General features: G+C 64.7%; 3 protein-coding genes across 3 annotated transcripts in view; 1 reads left to right on the forward strand and 2 right to left on the reverse strand.

The window, feature by feature from the left end:
• Positions 1-741: 741 nt before the first annotated feature.
• On the reverse strand, positions 742-2304 carry LOC311153328 (interleukin-12 subunit beta-like; the record flags this gene model as incomplete). The annotated part of the gene is made up of 6 exons (XM_084205102.1): positions 742-882; positions 1157-1305; positions 1407-1588; positions 1672-1780; positions 1968-2189; positions 2238-2304. The coding sequence occupies 6 exons, from the start codon at positions 2302-2304 to the stop codon at positions 742-744; spliced, it is 870 nt and encodes a 289-aa protein (XP_084061228.1).
• A 1786-nt stretch (positions 2305-4090) lies between these two features.
• Positions 4091-11958, reverse strand: DQX1 (DEAQ-box RNA dependent ATPase 1). The gene is made up of 12 exons (XM_084203952.1): positions 11776-11958; positions 11110-11419; positions 9292-9485; positions 7210-7585; positions 6788-7024; positions 6515-6614; positions 6259-6414; positions 5905-6096; positions 5689-5814; positions 5003-5193; positions 4731-4921; positions 4091-4654 (listed from the first exon to the last, which is right to left on the reverse strand). The coding sequence occupies exons 2-12, from the start codon at positions 11401-11403 to the stop codon at positions 4477-4479; spliced, it is 2235 nt and encodes a 744-aa protein (XP_084060078.1). The 5' UTR covers positions 11404-11419; positions 11776-11958; the 3' UTR covers positions 4091-4476.
• Positions 11959-15889: 3931 nt separating this feature from the next.
• LOC311153350 (dedicator of cytokinesis protein 2-like) overlaps positions 15890-17504 on the forward strand; it is a 47365-nt gene continuing 45750 nt past the window's right edge. The window contains exons 1-6 of the mRNA XM_084205153.1: positions 15890-15951; positions 16102-16157; positions 16261-16357; positions 16436-16584; positions 16879-17014; positions 17093-17247. Coding sequence (XP_084061279.1) covers positions 15892-15951; positions 16102-16157; positions 16261-16357; positions 16436-16584; positions 16879-17014; positions 17093-17247 — 653 coding nt within the window. The 5' untranslated portion in view covers positions 15890-15891. The remainder of the gene's footprint in view (positions 15952-16101; positions 16158-16260; positions 16358-16435; positions 16585-16878; positions 17015-17092; positions 17248-17504) is intronic.

Genomic DNA, 17504 nt, shown 5'->3' on the forward strand with positions numbered 1-17504 from the left:
CCTCTCCGGGGAGGGGGTCCCGGCCCAGACCCGTGTGGAAGCACCTCAATAAAGCCCCGTGGCATCACTCGGAGCCGGCCCGGCTGGAGGGGGGTGGGCGGCACCCCCGGCTGTGCTCCAGGGCTCTGCGGTGGGCTGGGGGCATGGGGGGCTCCGTGGGCTCAGGGAGGGGTGTGGGGTCCCTCCTGCCTGGTGCAGCCCCTCACCCCCGAGCTGGGCACGGCACGGGGACATTGAGGGGGCGCTTTGTGGGGCCACAGCTTCGGTAGGAACTGAGCCCCCCCAGTGGTGACGGGTGGTCCCTGACCCCCCCCACACTGTCAGCGGCACTCTGGGGTCAGGAGGGGATCCTGCTCCCCGGGATGTCGGGACGGGGTGCTGCTCCTGTACCTGGGGGAGTTGTCCCACCGCAGTCCCCGGAAAGGAGGCAGAGCTGGGAGCGGTTTTGAGGATTGAGGGAATTCAGGGAACTGAACTGGGCAGGGCGTGGGGACGCTCTACCCTGCCTGTCCCCGAGCTGGGCTGGATCACGGGTGTAGCCTGTCCCAGCCACGCAGATGGACCCCAGGGCTGAGTCTTGTGCTGTGGGGGCCCAGCACCTCCCTTCCCACAGACACCGAGCAGCATTTGTGGTGGCAAAGAATTTTAATAGGGAGAAAAATCTTTTTCCGAGCTGTAAGGGAGGGGGGTTCTGGGGAAAGGAGGTGCCCGGTTGTGGGGTCGGCACCCTCCAAGCCACTGTTATTGGAGTGCATCGAGGCCCATCCAGGCGCTCCAGGGGCTCCAGGCCGGGGGGGTGTAGGGGTCCCGGCAGCTGATTCGCACCCGCCCCGCTCCCGCCGGCACCGGCGTGTCCTCCACACCCTCCACGAACTGCTCAACCTGCAGAGGGGCAGGGCATGGTCTAGGGAGACCCTCGGGGAGGGGGGCACAACCCCCCCTGGCCCCGGCAGCGCTGGGGGGAGCAGGGGTGAAAGCCAGGGGTGACAGTTCATCATCCCAAGAAGAGAAGCAGCAGAGTGAGGAGGAGCTGTGGCTGAGCATCTTCCCAAGCACAGGGAGGAGTCAGGGATGGGGCAGGGTGGGCACAGGGCAGGGTGGGCACATGGGGCAGCCTGTGCAGGGTCCCCCCTAGGCAGAGACCCCCCTCTGTTACCTGGGTGCCATTGTGGAGCTCGTACTGCAGATGGTAGAGCAGTGCAAAGTAGGACTTGGGGAGCGGCCAGGAGGCCGGGGGGGCCCAGGCCAGGTAGAGCTGCTCCCCCCGCTGCTGCAGGGTCAGCTCCTGGGGCGGATCAGGACGCACTGTGGACAGAGTGGGCTCAGAACAGCGGCTGAGACCCTCCCCCCGCAGCCTCCAGCGCCTCTTGGACGCCCCCACCCCGCTGCTCCTGCCCTGAGCTCACCAATGTCGCGGAGGAAGAAATGCCTGGAGAGGTTGAGGTAGGAGGTGTCCGAGAGCCCCTCCAGGTGGAGCTGGAGCGGGCGCAGCTCCTCTCCGAAGGGGCAGAACAGGGGATCTGCCAGGCTGGCGTTGAACCGGCCGTGGACACTGGCCACGGGTACCCACGGCCCCACGGAGCCATCGCTGTGAGGAGGGAGGTGTGAGCAGCTCTTAGGGCAGGGTGCCCGGGGTGCTGCTGTGGGTTTGGGGGGTCCCAGGGCACCCACCTGCGGATGAGGCGGGCACGGAAGACGGCAGAGGGGGGCCCGGGCCAGGAGCAGTGGAAGGAGCCGTTGTAGGACTCAGCCTGGCAGGACACGTTGATCTCCTCTTCTCCTGAGGGGTCGAGGGGGGCTGGTCAGGGGCTGCCTGAGGCCAGCAGTGGTGCCCCCTCCCTGCACGGGGCTCCCCCCGGCCCCAAAGCCCTCATGCCCACGGGCTGGGCACCAGAATCTCCTGGTCCTCAGCCCTCCACCCCCTGCCCCCCATCACCCCCGGCTGCCCCAGCCATGCCCCTCCTTACGGGGGCTGCTGACCACCACGTAGGTGGTGTCCAGCAGGACAGGGCCAGCCCAGCAGCTGTAGTTGCCTGTGGCTGGCAGGTCCAAGCCGAGGATGGTGAGCTTCTGGCCCTCAGGCACCAGTTCGGCCATGGGCTCCTCCTCCCCGTTCAGTGTCCAGGAGATGTGCTGCTCTGAAGTGTCACATCGCACCACCACGTCCTGGCTGACCTTCCCCACCTGGACTGGAGGGGAGAGGCAGAGCCAGTGGTCATGATTGTCCCCCAAACTACCATGGGTGGTGGCCTCACAACCACCCTGTCCCACGGTCCTCACCCTGCTCCTGCACTCCACATCCATCCCTCCACTCCCTCACCCCACATCACCCTCATGCCCATCCTCTAATCTCCCAGCAGATTAGAGGATGTCTCAGCCCCTATCAGAGGGATGTGGATTTGGGATGTCCTCCACTCCTCCTGCTTCCTCTGCAGTCCCTGCAGCTGCCCCAGCTAGGTCCCCCCTCCAAGGCCTCCCCTGTGCCCCGGGAGCAGCACTCACACTTTCGGGGGAAGGCAGTCAGGGCTTCTGCAGGCACCAGGAACAGCAGCAGTCCCAGCAGCACCAGCATCTGGGAAGGGAAAGGGCAGAGAAGGGCAGCCCCAGCAGGACATAACCCGGGAGAGAGGCAGCCAGGGCAGAGCCCCCAGCCCTGGGAGCAGCATCCCCAAAGCAGGGTCCCCCCGAGCCCCCCCAGCCCCCCCAGCCTGTGCCTACCTCTGCGTTGTCTCTGGTGGGCTCGGCAGAGCCGGGGGCTGCGCTCTTATACTGAGCTGGACTGCGTGGGGCTGTCCCAAGGTGCAGTCACAGCAGCATCACACTTCTCAGAACTAGAGGATGGGACCCATGCTCAGCCCCCTGCCTCCCACCCACACCACTGCTGGTACTTCCCAGTGGGGCAGGGGGCACCAGACACCCCTGCCCCAGAATGCCAGAGGATGGGCGCCCCTGGGAACAGCCAGGCGAGGGGCAGCGCTGGGCACCTGGGATGGTGCTGGGGTTTTGGGTGGTCCCAGCTCTCTCAGAGGGGTCCTGAGCCCCTGCAGCACCTGAGGGTCTGCACATCATCACCGTGTGCTGCACAGAACCCCCACGGTGCCCTGCTGTGGGGTGGGGGGACCTGTGGGGTCTATCAGCACCTGTGCTGGGGGGCTGGAGAGGGACAACTCAGGGCAGGGCCCCTCTGGGTGGGTTGAGGAGAGGGGAGGGTTTCCACTGAGCCTCAGGGTGATGCCTCCAGCCTGGCACAGGTTGGCACACCCCTTCCCTCCCCTCCTCGGGCCACTGCATGTCCCATGGGATGCTGTGCAGAGATGAGGACGCAGGGACAGAGACCATCAGGGTCACCAGCTGTCCCTTTGCCACCCCACTGATGCCAGCCCCTGTTGAGGGCAGACCCCCCCTGGGGAGGGCAGCGCTGTACCCTTCCATGTACTTTCTGGAGTTCCTAGAAAGCAAAGTGGGAAGTGGGGCTGTGGGAGGCTGGGAGAGCCCAGCTCTCACCTTTTGAGGCACTGTGGCCAGGACAGGGCAGTGGGACCTCCAAGGCCCCTCCCTGAGCAGAGCCAAACCCCTGTGCGTGGGCTGAGGGGTGGGGATGGGGAGCCAGGACCCTCAGGCCCCATGCAGCAGCTCAGCCCTTGGCTGTAGCACTGCTGGGGACCCCAAAAGGAGAGGGAGGGAGGGACGGGGTGCCTTGCCCGGGGGTGCCCCCGTGCCCTGCCCTGTCTGGGGGAAGCAGGCACTGGGCAGCAGGTTTGGGGCCCTGCTCGCCCCCATCTCGCCAACCACAGCTTCCCCTTGGCTTCTGCAGAAGAACCACAACCACGGAGGGGAAGTCCTGAGGCAAAGGCCAGGGATGCCTCAGCATGGTTGGAACTCCGAGGGGAGGGAGGCCTCACAGACAGAAACCATCCCCGGAAGACGGGAGGAGCAGGGACAGAGCCCACCCTGGCCAGACCCCTCTGTGGTGATGTCCCTCAGTGGCATGGACCCCACCCTGGCTGCACCCTTCTGTGGTTATGTCCCTTGTCACGATGGACCCCACCCTCACTGCAGTCATGGACACGAAGCCAGGAGCAAAGGTCACAAAACTTTATACAGGAGGAGGGACCCGTGTGTGGCCCCTCGGCCCCGGGCGTGGGGGGGAGTGGGACAGGCGATGCCTCCAGCTCCGCAGCACCCCCGGGAAAGACGGGGTGAAGGAGCCCAGTGAGGAGGGCCCACAACACTCCCCCGGCCGGGGCCAGCGCTCCCCAATCCACGCTCCGAGGTGCCGGGGTGGTCCCACGGCCGCTGGCCCACGACTGACGGCGGCGCGGCGCTGAGGCAGTGCCAGGCCGTGCCCGCGCCTCCCTGGGACCCGGGACAGCCCCTGCGGCCACACAGCCTCCCTGGGGCCTCCCCGGAGCTCCCCTGCCCCCAGGGTCATGGCCAAGCCCAGGCAGCCCCACCGCGGGGCTCCGGTGCTCCGGCTCACTGCAGGGCGCAGACGTCCCCGTGCTCATCCTCGCGTCCGGCCCCCTCGGCCAGCTCCGCCTCTGCCGGCGCCTCCTCTGCCGCCGCCACCTTCTCCCGCAGCTCCATCAGCAGGTCCCGGCCCTCGCTGGGAGGCAGGTTGCTCAGGTAGTACTGCGGGGCCAACTCCACCAGCCTGCGAGGACAGGGTGGGGTCAGCCAGCTGCAGGGACAGCCCATAAGGAAGGACCCGTCCCTCCCCGTCCCCTCACATTTGGGGCTGGATCTCCGAGACCACGCGCAGGCAGTTGTCCTGGGAGATGGTGAACTCGTGGTACAGCACCCAGGGGGGCAGGCGGCGCGGGGGCGCCCGCAGCAGGTACCCACAGGCGGGGGCCAGGTGTGCCACGTGCTTGTGCGTCAGCATCACGTAGTTACCGGAGCCGTCGATGTCTCGGGCGACCTGGGCGGGAGCAGCAGGGAGTGGGGTGGCTGGTGCGCCCCAGCATCTCCCCCATAACTGCCCACAAGGCCCTGGGCCCACCTTGAGGAAGTACCCGGAGATGAGGGCGCGCTGGATGTTGAGGGTGTTGGCGTCGGAGCCGAAGGCGGGCGGTGACACCGGGAGCTCGATGCGGCGCATGGCCTCCAGCAGCTCGGCGCGCACGGTGCCCGCCAGGCGCAGCGCCTCGGCACACAGCCCGTGCTTCCGGCACCAGCCCTCGTCCCCCGCGTCTGCAGGAGGGACAGCGGGGTCAGAAAGGGGGGGACAGGGGTGGGACAGTGGGGGCTGTGATGTGGGGACAGGGATGGGACAATGGGGTCACCAATGTGGGGACAGGGGTGGGACAGCGGGGTCAGAAATGTGGGGACAGGGGTGGGACAGTGGGGGCTGTGATGTGGGGACAGGACAGTGGTGCCACGGGGTGGGCACAGGTGAGCAGAGATCCCGCTGGGCTGGGGGCTTGGGGAACACGGAAGCACTGCTGCTCCTTCTGTCTCTCACCCCTTCACACAGTGGTGACAGGGACTGAGCCCCCAGGCTAGAGCTGGGACCCCCAGATCCTCCCCCAGCCAGGCTGGGCACTAGGAGGGGGTCAGGAATGTAGCTCCAGGGCAAGGGCACATGAGGGGGTGTGGGACACCAGAAAGAGCAGGGGATACAGAGGACACAAAGAGGTCTGTGGGTGCCCACAGGAGTGCAAGCCCCCCGGCCCCTGCCCCACTCACGCTGCTGGAAGGCATTGAAGATGTTGATGAGGGTGAAGTGGTCCCCGTTGGGGTGCAGCAGCACCCGCCGGCGCAGGGCCACGGCCTCCTCCAGGTGCGTGGACAGGGGCACGAAGCAGGGGGATGCTGGGGGTGGGCAGGGGGTCACTGTGTGTCCCCAGCACCTCCCTGGCAGTGCTGGCTCCTGAGGGCCACCCCAAGCCCCCCACAGCGTACCTGTGAGCATGGCAGCCAGGCTGACCATCTCCTCCACGCAGTCGAACTCGCAGGAGGCGATGAGGGCCTTGGCCAGCTGCGGGTCCAGGGGGAACTCCGACATGATGATCCCCACCTCTGACAGATTCCCGTCATCATCCAGGGCTGCCAGGTAGTCCAGGTCCTCCAGCGCTTGCATCAGCGACTCGGGGGCTGGGGTGGGACATCAGGCAAGCTTTGCCCACTCTGTCCTGCACCTGCCAGGCTCCCAGTCCCTCCTCAGAGACAACCCAGACTGCAGTGATGGCCACAGCCACGGCTGCCCCATCCTGCCCCTCTGCTCCCCACGCCATGCCTGGCCCCCGTGGGCTCTACCTGGGCGGTCAAGGAAGTCACACTGGCCCATGTCGGCGATGTCCAGGCGCTTCAGCAGCAGCACGAGGCGGCTCAGGCTGGTCTCGCTGACGTGGGGCGCGGGGCTGGGGGGCAGGCGCTGCTCAAAGGCCTCCGAGTACAGGCGCAGGCAGGTGCCTGCAGGACAGAGGCCATGAGGACAGGGACAGGTGGGGACAGGTGCTGGCCTAGGGGCTGCTGGCAGTCCTGAGGGGGGAACACTGGAGCAGAGGCTCACCTGGGGGAGTGCCAGCGGCTCGCTGCATGCGTGACTCGGCCTGGCTCCGGCTGATGGGCCGCAGCACCTGGGACTCGGCGCGGATGCGGGGGTTGTACACCTGCAGGGGAGGCTGTGAGTGGGACACTGCAGGGGACCCCTGCCATCTCCCAAGGCCCCTCACCTGCCACTGCTGCCCCCTCCCTGGGGCAGACTCCTCCTCCCAAACTGGAACCTCACAGCCCACTGCACCCAGGGCAGACCCAGACCCCACGTGTCCCCTGTCCCACTCACGCTGCGCAGCTCCAGCCCCGAGTCGATGACGAAGCGCACGGTGCCCAGCGAGAAGGATGAGTCCCCGAGCCAGTGGGTGACAATGACACGCCGCTCCCGGCTCTCCTCGGGTGTCTCGTAGAGTCTCTGTGCGGCCCGGCCCACCCCGGGGTGCAGTGGCAGCACCAGCAGCGGGCCCAGCGCCGGGCTCAGCGCCACGGCCTCCGTCTGGATGGCAGCGCAGCACTCGGAGATCTCCTGGACAAGGACAAGGAGGGACAGGTGACACATTCTGACACCTGCAGCGTCCCCATTCCCAGGTTGTGCCATGCCCTGTGCTCACCTCCACTACAGAAGAGCTGCAGCTGCCCCTCCATCCTTTGGGCTCCCCACTGAGAGGAACCCCCCCAAACTTCCCCTGCCCTGTTCCCCCATCAGCCCACCTGCTCGCTGGCCAGGAAGACAAGGACGTGGCCGGGCTCCTGGCGCCGGTGGATGTCCAGCACGGCCTGACAGGCAGCGGCCACGCTCCCGTGGGCCGGCGGCTCCCGGTAGAGCAGCTGTGGCGGGGAGCCGTGCCCGGGCACCCGCACCACGGGCGGGTCCCCGCAGAAGGCGCGCAGCCGCGGCTCCAGGGAGGGCAAGGTGACCACGACGAGGCGCAGGGCCGGGCGCTGGCGCAGCACGTCCTTGAGCAGCCCCAGCAGCGCGTCCGTGGGCACCGTGCGCTCCTGCGCCTCGTCCAGCACCACCACCCCGTACTGCCGCAGCAGCGGATCCGACGTCATCTCCCGCAGCAGCATCTCGTCCGAACAGAACCTGACACGGCCCCGAGCCATCAGTGAGGACCCCTGGCTGGGGGAATGCCTCACCCCCTCCCCAGAGCAGCCCCTTCCCCGTGTCCCAGATTGCCAAGCAATGTGTATTCTATTTGCTCCTCCCACCGTGGTCACCATGTCACCATGCTGTCACCATGTCTTGGTTTGGAAAGCCAGGTGTGTGTTAAGGAAGGCAGGAGCCTCCCCTGAAATGGAGAATGTAAACCCTGCCCACCAATTGTTATAAATTTTAAATGAAGGGGCTCTAAGGCAAAAAAAAAAATAGGAGCAGGAAATAACAGTTCTTTAATAGGGAAGAAAATAAAAGGATAAAATAAACAATGCAGTACACTAAAACAGCACTGACAGAGTCAGAACTCAACTGGACACCCTGTGGGTCAGGGTGTTGGTAGCAGTCCCATTGGCAATGTGGCTGCAGCCCTCCTGAAGTGCCAGGTGTGGTTCTGTGGAGCAGGGATCCTGTAGAAGGGTGTAGTCTTTCTGTGGGAATCCAGTGGAAGAAGAGGCAGCTGCTGTTCCTCTGGGGAATACAGTGGAGAGGCTGTGCTGGTGTTCCAGAATCTCCAGATTATATCCGGGTAGGAATGCTTGGCTCCTCCCTCTGGGCTCACATCTCCCAATGGGATGCTGTGGCTCTTATCAGCTATGCACTCCCGAGGGAGGAGTGATTGTGGAGAAGATAAGGCAAACTGCTCACTTGACGAAAGGCAACTGCCACACAGATGGTAACAGAATACATCTTGCCCTGCAATCTGGGACACACCACATGTGTCACCATGCCACACACCTTCCCTGGCATCCATCCTGGACTGCAAGGCAATGTATGTATTCCATTTGCCATCTGTCAGAGGTGGGGCAGTTATCTTCTGTTCATTGGGCAGTTTTCTTTATCTTTTCCACAACCAATCCTCCCTCCAGGAGATCTCTGCTGTTCATGGGCCATTAATCATTAATTATCGTCTGTTCATGGCCAGTGAGTGTCCCTGCAGGGCTGATGAAATTCCATCATCCCATGGGGAGATGCTCTGCCCAGGGGAGGAGCCAAGCATTCCTACCTGGATACAATCTGAGATTCTGGGACAGCAGAACAGCCTTTTCACTGCATTCCCAGAGGAACAGCAGCTGCCTCTTCCACTGGATTCCCAGAGGAAGACTACAGCCTTTTCCACAGGATCCCTGCTCCAACAGAACCACACCTGACACCACTCCAGGAGGGCTGCAGCAACAATTCCAATTGGACTGCTACCAACACCCTGACCCAGGGGCTGTAAGCTCCTGTTCTGACTCTGTCAGTGTTATTTTGTTTTACTGCATTGTTAATTTTATTTTCATTTTCTTCCCTAATAAAGAACTCTTATTCCTACTTCCATATCTTTGCCGGAGAGCCCCCCTTAATTTCAAATTTATACCAATTCAGAGGGAAGGAGTTTACATTCTCCATTTTTAGGGGAGGCTCCTGCCTTCCTTAGCACACGACTTTATCTTTCCAAACTGAGACAGCCCAGATCCCAACAGCAGCCCCCTCCCCAGATCAGCCCCCTCCCCAACCCCAGAGCAGCCCCTCCCCAGATCAGCCCGCTCTGCTCCCCAGCGAGGCCAGCCTGGATTAAAGGATTAGGCAGAGCTCAACAGGATTAGGGCGCCGTGCTCCCGCTCCCAGCACGGGCCCTGCTGTCCCTGCCCTACCTGAGGATGGTGTCAGCAGTGCAGCAGTCCTCGTGGGGCACGCAGTAGCCCACCTCGTGGCCCAGGTTCAGGTCCATCTCGTCGGCCACGCGCAGGGAGAGGCTGAGGGCGGCCAGGCTGTGGGGCTGGGTGCAGGCCACCAGCCCGTGGGCAAACGACATGGACAGGGCGTACTCGGTGCACCACTGAGGGATCTGTGGGGACAGGGCATGGGGTAGTGTGGCTCCAGGACTGTCCCCTCCCCGCTGTGCCACTCCAAAGGGCACAAGGACCCTCCCTGTGCAGCTGGCTGCAGGATCTCCAGGGCCAGGGGCTGTCCAGAGGCACTCAAATCTCATTTTGTGTGAAAAAGCCCTATTTCATGATTGGCTTTTCACAAATATTAAAATGAATATTATATGTGTTGTGTCAGAAAGTTATGCTGTGTTAATTTTCTTAAGTGGTGGGTTAAATATAGTTTTAGGTTATAAGAAAATGTTAAAATAGAAACTGTGCTATGTAAGGTATATTTTTAAAGGAAGGACTCGCAGCGAGATAGCAGCCTCAGGACACCTCAGTCTTTCAGAGAAAGGGAATTTATTGCTCCATTATCAGGAGAAATGAACTTCTTCCCACCTCGCTCAGCCATGAAGACACCGGTTAGGATTCAAAGAAGCTGACACTGACCAGCCAGAATCCTTTGTTTGAATGGAATTGATGCATCATATATAAGATGTATGAATATGCAACAGGTTATTGTTTTTAAGGGTTAATCCTCTGTTAATGGGGGTCCTTTTTTGGGCTTATGCTGCCCAGAAAGAGGTACCTGGACTGTCTGTAACTCTTTGTTTCTATTGTCTCATATTGTCCTAATCCAAACTGTCCAAAATTTTTATTACTCTAATTATACTGCTATATTTATAATCATCTTATTACTATTAAACTTTTTAAATTTTAAAAACAAGTGATTGGCGTTTTTCAGAGGCAGGAGCTTCCCTCTGCACTCTTGTCACCTCTGAGGCCACAGTATGTGACAGGAGCCCCATGGCCTCACACCTGCAGCTTCCTGCCCCGGCGAGGGACACCACGACCCTGCTCTCACATGAGGGACGTGGGACAATGGCCTGGGAAAACCCTCGGAGGGACAGGGAAGGGATCACCAGGGAGCAGCTGCTGGCCAAGTGCCCAGCCTGACAGTGTGGGACAGTGCCAAGGCCACGCAGATGTCCTTTTGGCACCAGGGACCTGAGTCCTGCTTCCTGCTGTCACCTCTGAGCCCCCTGCTAGCAGTGCCTGTGCCTCAGGGTCCCCAGGGCCCTGCAGGGCCTGCTGGCGAGGTGCTGCAACCCAAAATACCGACCCTGGGGCCCGCACAGGAGCTTTGATCCCCAAATCCGGCAGTGCCAGCCCAGCCCAGGAACTCAGCAGGTCACACCCAGGGAGCTGATTTGGTTGAGCACCTGGAGCCCAGGGCCAACACCCCGATAGCCCGGGGCGACCCAGCCCATCCCGGCCCCGCCGCAGCCACCGCAATCCTCTCCCGGGTCAAAGTCTGCTCGGTGCCGTCCCCGAGTGTCACCAGCAGCTGGGGCCGGCTCCCCGGGCCAGCCCGGGGGGGTCTGGAGGCCCAGCTCCGGGAGGGGCCATTCCCCGATCCCCCTGCCGCCTCCGGTGCCAGCGCTCCCCGGTTCGTGCCAGGCTTTGCCCAGCCCCAGCACATCACGGTGCCCGCCCACCCCGCCGGGCTCCGTGCGGCGTTCCCGGGCACCCCGTCCGTGTGTCCCTCTCCATCCACACTGGGAGGATCAGACACCGCAGCCCAGCTGCCCCCGGCCTCACCTGGGTGCTCTTCCCGGTACCGGGGGGCCCGGACACCAGCACGATGCCGCTGCTGCCCTCCAGGTGCTCCATGAAGCTGTACTTGGCGCTCCACACCGGCAGCTCCCGGCGCTGCCGCAGCAGCTCGTAGTACCGGGAGGAGAAGGGCAGCCCATCGTAGGGGTTCACCTCCAGGTCGCCGTCGCAGCCCAGGGACGGCTCTTCATCCTCCTCCTCCTCCTCCTCCTCCTCCTCCAGCGCGGAGCCGGGGCTGCTCGGTCCGGGCAGGGGAGCCGGGGCCCCGGAGCCGGCCATGGCGGGGATACCGGAGCTGCGAGGGCGGGCGGGGGTGGAGCGGGACCGGCGCTGACCCACCCCCGCCTACGTACCGGGAAGGCGCCCGGTGCAGCCCAGTGCCACGTCCCGTCCGGCGGGGAGGGGGGACCCGCAGACCCTGGGGACGGGCGGGGGAATGCTGGCACAGGGGCACGGACAGGGGTGACACGGCAGCGGAGATCAGGAACAGAACCGGAGTGCGGGGAACCGGGAGAACGGGCGGGGAACCGGGGAAGGGGATGGGGCACCGGGAGAGCCCCGCAGGACCGAGCGGAGTGAGGACACCGGACAGGGCTGTGCGTGGGGATCGCACCAAGGCAGGGTACAGGGGTTGCGGGACTGGGCGGACACCTTGGAAGGGTCGGTCCCGAACGGCACGGGCCGGACCGGGTCGGCGGAGCACCTGTACGGGACGGTCCGGACTGGGCACCTGAGCACCGGCACCGGGCCGGACCTCAGCGGAGCGAGCGGGCGGGCGGGTCGGGGGCGGGTCAGGGGCGGGTTCCCCGCACCCCCTCAGGGCCGCGGCCCCGGTTCCGGCCCCGGCTCCGGTTCCGGTCCCGCCGCTCACCTGCGCGCGCCACCGCGGGCCCTGCCGGGGGACACGGCCACGTGACCTGAGCGTCGTCACGTGCCCCGCCCGCGGCAGCCAATCAGCGCCCGCGCCGGGCGGGGCCCGGATGTAGCGGCGGGACGGGAGCGGACGGAGCCCGCCGGGATCCCGGGAGCCCCGGCACCGCTCCCGCCTCCCGCCTCCGCCGCCAGCTCCGCCCTGCGCCTCCCAACCGGGCGCGACTGCGGCCTGAGTCCTCCCGCAGCTCCTATTCGAACCGGGCTTCCCGGTACCGGACGTTTCGGTGCTGGTGCGGGGCATCCCGTACTGGATCCGGGCATCCCGGTGCGGGACCGGGCGTACCGAAGCTGGGCATCTTGTACCGGCGTAGCAGTGTCGGGCATTGCCATACAGAATATCGTATACTGCTGTGGGGTGTACCGGAGCCGGGCATCTCGTACCCGTGTCGGTCCTTCCGTACCGGAGCATCCCGTAACGGTGCTGCTCATACTGGTGCCGGCATCCCGCTGCCGGAGCGGGGCATCCCGTACCAGCACGGGGCGTATCGCGGCCGGGCATCCCGATGCCGGACATCCCGTACCGGCGCCTCGCATCCGAAGCGGCTCCCGGTGGGACCGGCAGGTGGAGCTCCCTGACCGGCGAACGGCCCGGCCTGAGCTCCCGCCGGGACCGCGCACCGGGCAGCGCCGGCTGAGGAACCAGCGGTGCCCGCTGGCCCCGGCACTGCGGAGATCGGGAACCCCGGGGGCTGCGGGGAGTGCCAGCCTGCGGTTCCTGCTCACCGGGAGCCCCGGCAGCCCCCGCACGCCCGTGCCCGTGCCACATTTCCTTCTGCCTCCCCCCCCCGGTGCTGTCCGTCCCGGTGCGAGCAGCTCCGTGCAGCGGCGGGGATCTGGCGGCACGTCCCGGGCTTTGCCGTGCGGGGCGGCGGCTCCGGCGGCCGCTCCCGCTCCGTGTCCCGCCCTCGCAGCTCGGGCCGGGCGGTGCCACCGGAGGGGCGATGCCCGGTGTTGGCTGATCCTGGTCTCCCTCTCCCGTGGGACTCTCCAGCTCCTCTCAGGGCCGGCTTTGGGGCAGGGGGGTCTGTCCTGGGCTGGGGGTGACCCCAGAGCAGGCTCAGGTCACAGGGGGGTTTGGGGACACGCAAGGAGGGGGATGCATGGAAGGAGCCGAGTGCTGGCACCGAGGGGCTGATGGAGAGAGACCCGTGCCCGTCTGTGGGAGCAGAGCAGGATTTGGGGGGCTCAGAGCGTCCCAGGGCAGCATGGCCCAGTCCCATCCCTGTGGAGCCACCAGTGCTGGACAGACAAACACAGGCAGCAGGAGGAAGGAAGAGGTGGTGCTGTGTGAGTGCTCCACGGGCCCTCCTGGTGCTGCAGGAGCCCAGGGCTGGACAGGGATGGAGATATGGACAAGCCAGAGCCAGCCACTCTTGCATTTGTGTTGCCCCCAGACGAAGGAAGGAATGATCAATCTGACTCCATGTTCTCAGAAGGCTAATCTATTATTTTATGATACCATATTATATTAAAGAAAAACAAAATATACTATACTAAAGAATACAGAAAGGATACTTAGAGAAGGCTAAAAGGTAATAATCAAAACTCGTGACTCTCCAGAGTCCTGACACAGCTTGGCCCTGGTTGGCCAAAGAGTGAAAACAACTCCCAGCAGAATGCAATGGAACAATCACCTGTGGGTGGACAATCTCCAAACACATTCCACATGAGCACAACACAGCAGAAGCAAATGAGATAAGAATTGTTTTCCTTTCTCTCTGAGGCTTCTCAGCTTCTCAGGAGAAAAATGCTGGGCAAAGGGATTTTTCAGAGGATGTGAATGCCACAAGCCACGATGGCAGAAACCTTGTGCCAGCAGTGCCAGCAAGGAGCCTCACAGCTGGCACATGCCCAGGGCTCCTGGTGGCTCCTGGTGCCCTGGTGTGGTTGGAGCACTCGGTGCTCCCAGCTCCAGCCCCAAGTCCTGCTCTTGGTCACTCAAAGGTGTCACCGTGCCACCACGACCCACTCAGTGGCCAGACAGTGCCCCCTGAGCCCAGACCCTTGGCTGGGGGCCGTGGGGGTCCGGGGGGCTCCATCCTCATCCCGCTGCTCTTGGCAGGGCAGGTCGGTGGGTGGGAGCACGCTGAGGAAGCGGAGGTTTCACAAGCCGGGGGGGTACACGTGACCCCGGAGGGCGGCAGGAGGAACCACCCGCAGCTCCGCAGCGCCCCGGTCCCGCCGCACGGCCCCGGTGCCGTCCCGGTGGCCATGGCGCCCTGGCTGCCCACCAAGGAGAAGTTTGGCGTGGGTGAGTGGGGGCTGTGGGGGGTTCCACTTGGCTGGTGGAATGGGGTGCTCAGCGTGAGGTGACATCCGTGGTACCCCCGTGGCCGTGCTGGTGGCAGCTGGGTGATGGCACTGTAAGGTGATCGAGGAGGGGACCGGGTCCCGGCGCTGGCTGGGTGCAGGAACAAGCAGGGACTGCAGGGCTGGTGACAGAAGGCTCGGGGAAGGTGGCCAAGCAGGACAGGTGCCAGCAGCACCCACGCACCAGGAGGCTCCGGGGCTGCTGCTGCTGCTGGGGTGGGAAGCACTGGGCTGGGGGCTTGGCTTCCCTCCAGGCTCTGGGCTCAGCCCGGCTGCCGAGGCTCTGCAGGAGCTTTCAGACACCCCAAGAATTTTCCTCAGGTTCCAGATAGGGCTTTGCAGCTGCCTCGGTGTTGGTGATGGCAAAGCCCTGGGCACCCCCATTCCTTGCAGCACCCCCAGTTTAGGCTCCCTGTGCCCTGCACCAGCCCTGAGCACCCCCACTCCCTGCAGCACCCCCAGTTTCTGCTGGCTCTGGCAGCCCTGTGCTTCTTCCCTTTTCTTGTGGGGCCGTTTCCTGCACCCTTCCCTTGCACTCTCTGCAGTGCTGGAGCAAGGGCTGAGCTCCTGCAGGTCCTGGGGAGTGCCTGAGTGAGGGCTGAGCTTCTGCAGGATGCTGGGGAGTGCCTGAGCGAGGGCTGAGCAGCTGCAGGGTGCTGGGCAGCACCTGAGCTGTTGCAGAATGCTGGGGAGTGCCTGAGTAAGGGCTGAGCTACTGCTGCTCCCAGCATGGGGAGCTCAGGGTGATGGGAGGGGTCCTGTGGGACCTCGGGTCTCCCGGTGCCGGGTGGATCTGGGGGTGCTGCAGTGTGAGCTGGCCCTGCCTGGGGCTCAGGGGGGGCACGGACATGGTCCTGGCAGGGACCCCTGCGTGCAGGGACTGTCCCCCAATCTGGAGGCCAAACCAGAGCTGTCCCTAGGGTGAGAAATAGCGACAGGGACAACCGCAGCAGCCGGGCAGGAAGCCGCTGGTCAACGAGAGCACCGCCCCTGTCCCCTGCCGCCAGCTCTGATGTCCCCGGACAGAGCCGTCCCTGCACCGCCGACCCCGGGCAGGGGCTCAGCGGGACCACCAGCCCCCAGGGTGTGGGTGGAAGCAGAGGGGTCCCATAAGGGACCCCCGAGTGCTAAAAAGGGGCTGGGGGCTTCTGCTGTGCCCGGCCCTATGTGGGGTTGGGGTGCTCGGGGGTCTCATCCCCGAGCTGTTTGTGGGGCCGGGGCTCTGTCCCGTCTCTCGGGGCTGAATGGGGTCTGTGGGGGGCACCCATGGGGTGTGGCTGTGCAGGTGCCCAGGGCCTGGGGGCTGCTGAGGGGCTCCAGGCAGGGATCCCAACTCCCAGCCCCTCTTCCCACAGCCGTGTGGAACTTCCCGCGCACCAAGGAGCATCACCTCCCGCTGCAGATCGGGGAGATGGTGCACATCCTGCAGGCCTCCGAGGGTAAGGGGGACCCCTGGGTGCACCCCAGCGTGGGTTCCTGCACTTTGTCCCTGAGCTGAGGCCAGGACCCCCAGCCTGGCTGACCATGTCCCCTCCCCTGGCAGGCTGGTACTGCGGGTACTCGCTCCGGAACAGGGCTGCCCAGGTAGGCGAGGGACTGCTGGGGTTTGGTGGCAGGAGGGACACTGCTGGTGGCTTTCTGTCCCTGCTGGGTGTCTGGGGGGGCAGGCTGGGCACCCTGTGGCATTGGCAGCCCCCAGCTGAGGGAAATCTCTGACGGCTCTGCCTCCCTCAGGGCATCTTCCCGGCCTCGCTGATCCGGCTGAAGGGCGCCGCGGTGGAGCAGCGGGGGTAGGTGCGGGGGGCATGGGCAGGGGTGGGGGGCTCCACCTCCTGCCCCCTGCGGGCTCCCTGCGGTGCTGGGGCACTCCAGGGCTCCCTGTGCCTCCCCCAGGCTGGAGGAGAGCGCGGTGCCCTCCGACATGCCCATGGTGCAGGAGATCACCACCACGCTGCGGGAGTGGGCCACCATCTGGAAGCAGCTCTTTGTGGTGAGGGACGAGGGTCTGGCTTTGGGGGGGATCTGGGGCAGGGTGGGGATCCCCAGTGACCTTGTGGTGCTGCTGCAGGCCGGGCAGACGGAGCGCTACGGGCAGGTGAAGAGGATGATGCAGGAGCTGATGGAGCAGCGCTCGCAGCTGCTGTCGGGGACGCTGCCCAAGGACCAGCTCCTGCGGCTCAGGAAGGAGGTCACCGGCAAGATGGACTATGGCAACAAGTGAGAGTGGGGACAGGGACCTCAAATCTGCCACTGGCACAGGCTGTGAGGAGCCCAGGTGTGCTCCCTGCTGTCCTGGCTGGCCGTCCCTGTGTCCCCATCATCCCAGCTGGCAGTCGTGTGGTGGCTGGGGACAGTAAGTGTGCCACCAGCTGCTCAAGCCACCTGGCCGAGGGCTATGGCTGGGACAGAAATGGTCCTGGTGCTGCCAACTCCTGTCCCCTTCCCCAGTCCCCCCAGGCACACAGGCCCATGTGGCCCCAGTCCTGCCTCACCCCACCCCTGCCCCTGCAGGATCCTCGCGCTGGACCTGGTGGTGCGGGATGAGGACGAGAACATCCTGGACCCCGACAGGACCAGCGTCATCAGCCTCTTCCGGGCTCACAGGAGGGCAGCAGAGACCCTCAGCCAGCGCATCCAGGAGGAGACGGTGAGGCTGCTGCCAGCCCTGCACCCAGAGCCTGATGTCCCCTGTGCCACAGGGGCTGAGCCACCTCGTGCCCCCCAGAGCTCGCAGCAGAGAGCACCAGGCCATGGCCTCCACGGGGCTGCTTCGCCCTCCCACAACCTCTACCTGTGTGTCCGGAACTTCGTCTGCCACATCGGGGAGGAGGCGCAGCTCTTCATGGCGCTGTACGACCCCGGCGAGCAGCGCATCATCAGGTGTGGGCTCAGGACAGACCCCTGGCCCCGCCCCTGCTGTGCTGGGTGTTTGTCCTGCTGCCCCCTGCGGGGTTCCCTCCAGGCTGTCCGTCCTGCCCAGCCCCGAAGGACCCAGCGGGTGTCACAGGGGGAAGGGACATGTCCCTTCCTTTGTCGTGGCGTGCCAGCCATGCAGCCATATCCCACGGGACAGCCCATCCCTGTTCCTGCCCCAGGCGCTGGTGAGGTGACCAGTGCGGTGACTGCGGACAGCCAGG

The sequence above is a fragment of the Fringilla coelebs genome (assembly GCF_963513975.1).
Source record: "Fringilla coelebs genome assembly, chromosome: 4".
Lineage (NCBI taxonomy): Eukaryota > Metazoa > Chordata > Aves > Passeriformes > Fringillidae > Fringilla > Fringilla coelebs.

Bases quoted from the DNA above. Each gene is read 5' to 3' on its own strand.
- DQX1 (XM_084203952.1), bottom strand. From the start codon at position 11,403: ATGGCCGGCTCCGGGGCCCCGGCTCCCCTGCCCGGACCGAGCAGCCCC. The intron at 7,586-9,291 runs GTAGGGCAGGGA...GGGCCGTGTCAG, and splicing joins ACTGCTGACACCATCCTCAG to GTTCTGTTCGGACGAGATGC. The intron at 5,815-5,904 runs GTACGCTGTGGG...GCCCACCCCCAG, and splicing joins CCTGGCTGCCATGCTCACAG to CATCCCCCTGCTTCGTGCCC.